This window comes from Corvus kubaryi, unplaced genomic scaffold (genome assembly GCF_017639235.1).
Source record: "Corvus kubaryi isolate FWS band 111438036 unplaced genomic scaffold, C.kubaryi_AGA036_p1.0 37352, whole genome shotgun sequence".
NCBI lineage: Eukaryota > Metazoa > Chordata > Aves > Passeriformes > Corvidae > Corvus > Corvus kubaryi.
In genome coordinates this window covers 1784225-1790512 of record NW_024581114.1, presented here as the reverse complement: position 1 = coordinate 1790512, position 6288 = coordinate 1784225, and the positions used below count along the sequence as shown (strand labels likewise).

Sequence of the window (6288 nt, the reverse complement as noted above, 5' to 3'; positions counted from 1 at the left end):
TGAGGGCATGTTCAGCCTGGAGGAGGCTGAGGGGAGTCCTCATTGCAATGTACATCTTCGTGAGGGGAAGAGGAGGGGCAGGCGCTGATCTCTGTGGTGACCGGGGACGGGACCCAGGGAACGGCTGGGGCTGTGTCAGGGGAGGTTTCGGTTGGATATCAGGGAAAGGTTCTTCCCCCAGAGGGGGCTGGGACACTGAACCCAGGGAATGGGCACGGCCCCGGGGCTGCCGGAGCTGCAGGAGCTGTCAGGGATGCCCAGGGTGGGATCGCTGCGGTGTCTGTGCAGGGCCAGGGCTTGAACTGGATGATCCTTGTGGGTCCCTTCCAGCTCAGGATATTCCACCATTCTAAAGCTTCTCGTTCCAGGGCAGGGAGCGGAGCTGGGGAAGGGTCTGGAGCCCCAGGAGCGGCTGAGGGAGCTGGGAAAGGGGCTCAGGCTGGGGGAAAAAAGGGATCAGAGGGGACCTTGTGGCTCTGCACAACTCCCTGACAGGAGAGGGCAGCCAGGGGGGATCGGGATTTCTCCCAGAGAACAAGGGAAAGGACGAGAGGATACGACCTCAGTTGCACCAGGGGAGGTTCGGGTTGAAGATTAGGAAGATTTCTTCACATAAAGGGCGGTGAGGTCTCAAGCGCTCCCAGCGCAAAACGCGAATCCCTGAATCTTGCGGGCTCCTCGGGCTGTGGAATTTAAAAGCACCGCTTGTCAGAAAAGCAGGTTTTTAGGACAATTTTCCCTCCCTTTGGCACTAGATGGCAGCCGAATGCTGCAGCGGGGCTGGGACACGCGAGGATCCCGAGGGAAAGCGCTTGGATGCAGGATTGAGTCATCCCCAGGAAGAGAATTGGGCTCGACACCTGGATAAGCCCAGCGCCCTGTCTGTGCCCAGGGGGATCCGCAGCGAACAAAACGCGGACAGATGGCTGCTGTTAGGATTAATCACGGGATTCTGCATTTCAGGAGTAAACGCTCACGCTTTTACTGAAAACTGCACAAATGAGAATGGCCAAAACTAGGAGTTGGTTATGTACCCACCAAGTGGTGAAATGCGCTGGTTTCAGAACTGTTTTCTCGCATTATCGAAATTATCACGGTGTTCCTTGCTCAACCCAGCTCAGTCCCGTTTTTCTCTGAGGTTTTAATCATCTTTTCCCTTTTCCATCTCATAATGCTTTTCCACTTTGGTTTACTTGCCCATTTCAATGGCAGGAGGAGGTAGCAGAGCAAGAGAATTACAGGACATCAAAGGAACAAATCTATTCCCCAGCAAAGCTGAACCTCACTAGCAAGGCAGGACTCTCTCCTCAGTGCTTCCTAAAAATATTTTCTGCCCTCCCATTGATATTTTTTTCCACTCTGTGAATTTTTTCCCCATTATCACCATAGCACTTCCAGCAGAGCCTTTTCCTGATATTCAGCACTTGCTCCCACAACCTGCCATCCTTCTCTTCTCCCTCCACGTAAAACCTCTGCCTTTCTCTTGTATTTTCCGTAAAAAGAAAAGCTCTTCTCACTATCCCCTCAACTTGCACTAAGAAATCTTTCCTCTTTCCTCAAGCAACCCCTTTGTCACCCAGCATTTCCCACCTAAACGTGTCCCCTCAGCGCTCCCTCGCCCCTTCCCACAAAAACCTTTCCTTGGGTCTCCTCTGAGCCGTTCCTAACCCTGCCCATCATCTTCTTAATTCTTATTCTTGCAAAGGCTCCCTGCAGATCACCTGGTTAGGGAATTACCAGAAATGCAGTGACCAGACCTGTGATGAAACACCACCAGTCTCAGGGTGGTTTCACTCAGGCTTAAAACTGCCAAACCCCCCCATCCAAGCATCACTGCTGTAATTCCAAAGCTTTTACCAGGAATGTGACACTGTTACCTGCCACTTTTTCCTCCTTCCAGCCCACCTTTCTTTTGGAATGTGCTGGTGAAATACAGCAGCATTTTGCAGCCTCATAAAACTGAACTTCAGGTCTCCATGGAAGCAAAATACCAGCTTTTGCCTGCACCTCCAAATAAAGCCAGGCAGCCTTTCCATTTATGTCCCACAAAAAAATATCATAATGCAATTAAGAGAGATTCTTTGCCTGAGGCACAGACTGTTTCCTCCAGAAGATTCAAAGCTGGGGTCAAGCTGAGCTTTGAGCTGCTCACATTTTAGCAGTTGTTTTCCTCACATTCAGCACAGGGCAAGGAAAAAGCAGCTTGTTCATTTTAACTCCTGGATGTGGCCTGATATTTATAATGGAAATAACTGGATAAATGCAGGATAATAAAACACCTAAGAAGGCACCACATGGATTTTTAATAGCAGGTACTTGTGTAGTAACATGGAGAATGTGTAGTTGCCTTTGGAGCTATTTCCACTTTTTCCCAAAGCAGCTTCTTGGCAGTTACAAATCAACATTCTGCCATTTCTTTATTGCTGCCTGGACAGGCCAGGATGGATTATCACTCCACAAGCTACTCTGCATGTTTTGGGAATTGCTGCAAAGACTGGAGAAAGCTTGAACTGTGCAGTCTCACTAAGGCTTGTGGGAGCTGAATTAGTACCAAGCCTGTGCACATGTAATTTTCCCTTTTATTATCAGAAGAAATGTCTACATTCACGGTGGAGGAAATTTCTATAGTTGTTATAGAAGGAAAAATCCCAGTCATCAATGGGTCAGCAGATGTTTTGCTTCATGTCACACAAAATCAAACAGGGAATGCTCTGATTTTCTTTCCCACACACCAAGATGTGTTCAATTAAAGCTTAATCCACTGAAAATGAATGAGAAACTGAGATATTGTTTCCCACATCCCATTTATAATGCATAGAAAGGGAAAGAAATGAAAATAATCCTTTAGAAAATGACAGATTTTCTTCTATCAGGATTTATATTCTGGTTTTACCCTCTGCCCAGGATGCTGTTGCAATGCAATCCCCAGAGACTGATGAATAAAAATGTGAAATGACTACAAAAACATCTCTTTAGCATCTCCTAGGTGCTGTTTTAGCAGGTCACTGTATCCATTATTACCTGAAGAGGTGTCTTACTGAAGACAGTCACACTCAAAACTGTAAATTAAATTTCCATTTCCTCAGACTTACATCAGTGTTACCACCTGAACTACCCAGTTACCTCTAGTCTAAACCTCTAGTAAATAAAATCGAGTATTCAAAGAATAAATCTCTCATTTTCCCATTAATGCTGTCATAATTTTAAAGTAGACAAGAGAATGTGGTTATGACCAGTTTGGGCAGACTCACTTTGAGTCAAGCAAGATCTTGAACCTTTAAATACATAGGAAGTTTTCATTTCTTTTCATTATTCTCTTAATTTATTAAGTTCAATGCCAAGGTGGTACAAGGCTCATTGTTTATACAGCTGGTTTCCACATCTGGCAATTCATGACAAGATGAAGAACAGAACAGTGACATTGGCTGACAAAAGCTGACAGAGATGTCCCAAATCAGTGGCACTGCAACGCTCCTGTGCTGAACTGGCTACAGCAAAGGCTGACTTAAACCCAAAATTTGTCTTTGTGTTCTTAAAAACTGCCTTTTCTTCCAACAGTCCATCTCCTTAGGGATAAAAAACCAAAAATGATGGCATTGGCAAGTTGCTTAAATCAAGTACCTAGGCAAGGTAATAAACACAGAACACTTAAACGGAGTCAGCTGCATGTGAGAATGGAAACACAGCAGGAATAACAAACAAATAAAAAGGTGTTTCTGCCTGATGAAATGCAGACCTTCAGTTCCTCAGCCACTCCCAAGTTATCGAAGGGATTATGTTCAGTACAAATACTCTGTGTTATTAAGGATTCCATACACTTCCTATACTTACCCTCTACCACCAACTTTAAACTTCACAAACTACTTTCACAAGGAAAAGCAAACAGGTCGTTCACCAGTGCTAAACATTTACACAAACAGACCACACGTGAACCTGACGTGTTTTAACAGCAACAACCCCTTTACAGCAGAGCTGCTCCCCTACTTTTTTTTTGCTTTAAGTGCACAGTTTCTAAGTGGTAATAAATTAATTTTTTGTGTTACAGCAGTCAGCTACATACAAACAACACGTACTAAAAACTACCTCACTAAATACCTCTCTGAAGGTAACTACTTTGTGTATATATTAAATTTCAAGTAATGATCAGCCCAAGTTTGTTTGTTTTTTTTTTTTAAAGAAAACAAACAGACAAACCAACAACCACTAATTCCAGAGACAAGAACACGAGGGAGATACACTTGCCTATGAGGACTACAGGAACAGATACACCAATAGAAATGGGACAAATTCTCAGCACTAAGGCACAATAGAATCAGTACTGGAGTATGGCTAAAACCTTACTTTACTACAGCATCAAGTGAGGAGTTAACGAGGAGTGTTCCTACGCTCAAAACACTCGGCTACAACATCAGTGAGTTCTGTGGTCAAGAAGCTTCTACCTTAGTGCAGCTGCACACAGCGTTGCTATAGGAGGGGGTTTCAGAGGGCAACGGGGGTGCTCACTTATACCTTACTTATAATTAAGGGTTGGTTCCTAGTTGCTCAACGAAACGGAGTTTTCTTACTCAATTTATCCCTTTACCTTCACTCTTTGTGAAACTATGACACAGTTCGAATGGGAGAAAAGCAGGTGTTGGATGTTGGTGGTCACCGGAGCTGACCAGAAAACCCCCGTTGTTTTTTGGACAGTGGCCAGTGTAGGCCCCAAAATTTGTGACCAGCATAAGGCATGATACAAAACCCACCTAAAACACTTGGCTTAAGTGAGCTTTGGCTCAAACACGCACTTAGCTATGGGGGTTGTGGTTCCACCAGTCAGTTCTCCTGAACTTTAAACAACTTTACCCCACAGGAATAAAATCAAGCACGGGTCTAAGACCAAGAGGTTTTAGGTTTAAAATAAGGGTGTTCTGGAGAGTGTTTTCCAACAGGCCCTCGGCAAGATCTGCACTTGCCCTTAAAAACAGACTATTTCTGGCGCTTGTGGACCTTTGCCATTGCTTTTTGATCCGCTGAGATGCCACGAGTTCAGTCACTGCGAATGGCTCTGGCTGAGAAGCCACCCCAGGACGAAGAAGAGCTCCGAGCTCCCATGGAAACCCACATCCTGGAAATTTGGGCATGGCAAACCCAACGCTGCCGGAACAGTCTGGAAAACCTCTTCCCTCGCCGGAAAGCTCTGGAATGACGGCTGCGGGAGCTGTCCGGCGCCAGCCCCGCGCTCCGCGGCGCAGCATCAGCAGCATCAGCATCAGCAGCATCCCTTCCCGCACTACGCGCGGCGCGGGCCGGCGGCAGCGGCGGCTCCTCCGCGGGCGAGCGCGGGGCTCATGAGGTTCTCGGTGATGTAGGCCACGAGCAGGCAGATGAAGACGAGCATGACGCAGATGGATCCCCCCACGGCCGTCATGGCCACGACGATGTCGCGCATGGCCGCGGGCTCCACGCGGAACTCCACGCACTGCGCGGGCGGCGCGGGGCGCGGCGGGGCGTAGCGCGGCTGCAGGCACAGGCGGTAGCGCACGCTGCCGTGCGCCTCGGCCAGCAGGTAGTCGCGACATGCGGCGCCCAGCTCCACGCTGTCGCAGGGGAAGCGCGTGTAGGTGCCGTCCCACGAGCAGTTGAGCGTGAAGCCGCGCAGGGCGGCGGCGGGGCGCGGCGGCCCCCAGTGCCGCAGCCCCCACTGCAGCAGCACGCTGCCGTTCCGCAGCACGTTGGCCACCAGCGCACCGCCCGCGGAGCGGTGGGCGCGGCACCCCCGCGCCGCGCACTGGAAGCCGCGGGCCGGCGGGCGGAAGCAGAGCCGCGCCCCCGCCGCCGCCGCGCCATCGCCGCCCACCTTGTAGGGGCACCACGGCTCGTCGGGGTCGCGGTCGGGGTCGGGGTTGGGGTCGGCGACCCCGAGGCACAGCAGGGCGAGCAGCGGCGGCAGCAGGCTGGGCGTGCCGGGCATGCCGGCGGCCGCCGCATGGAGCCTCGGAGCGCGGGGCCGGCGGACGCGCGGGGCGAGCGGAGCTCCGCAGCCGCCGCGGGGCCGCCAATGGAGAGGCGGTGCCGGCGTTAACTCTCGCCGGGCTGCGGAGCACCCGCCCGCTGCGGCCGCTTGTGGCCGCCCGGACGCGGCTCTCGGGGCTCCGCACGGCGCACGGAGCGCTGAGACCCCGCGGGGGCGGGCACGGGGAGTGCTGGGACCCCGCAAGGGCCGGCACAAGGGGATGGTGAGACCCCGCGGGGGCGGGCACGGGGGATGCTGAGACTCTGAAAGGGTTGATACAGGGATGCTCAGAC

The 6288-nt window shown here is 50.7% G+C and overlaps 1 protein-coding gene across 1 annotated transcript; it reads right to left on the bottom strand.

Annotated features, from left to right (window-relative positions):
* Positions 1-3299: 3299 nt before the first annotated feature.
* Positions 3300-6288, bottom strand: FNDC10 (fibronectin type III domain containing 10). The gene is given in 2 exon segments (XM_042032072.1): positions 3300-5884; positions 5887-6288. Coding segments are annotated over 2 exon segments (696 nt in total). The 5' UTR covers positions 5971-6288; the 3' UTR covers positions 3300-5272.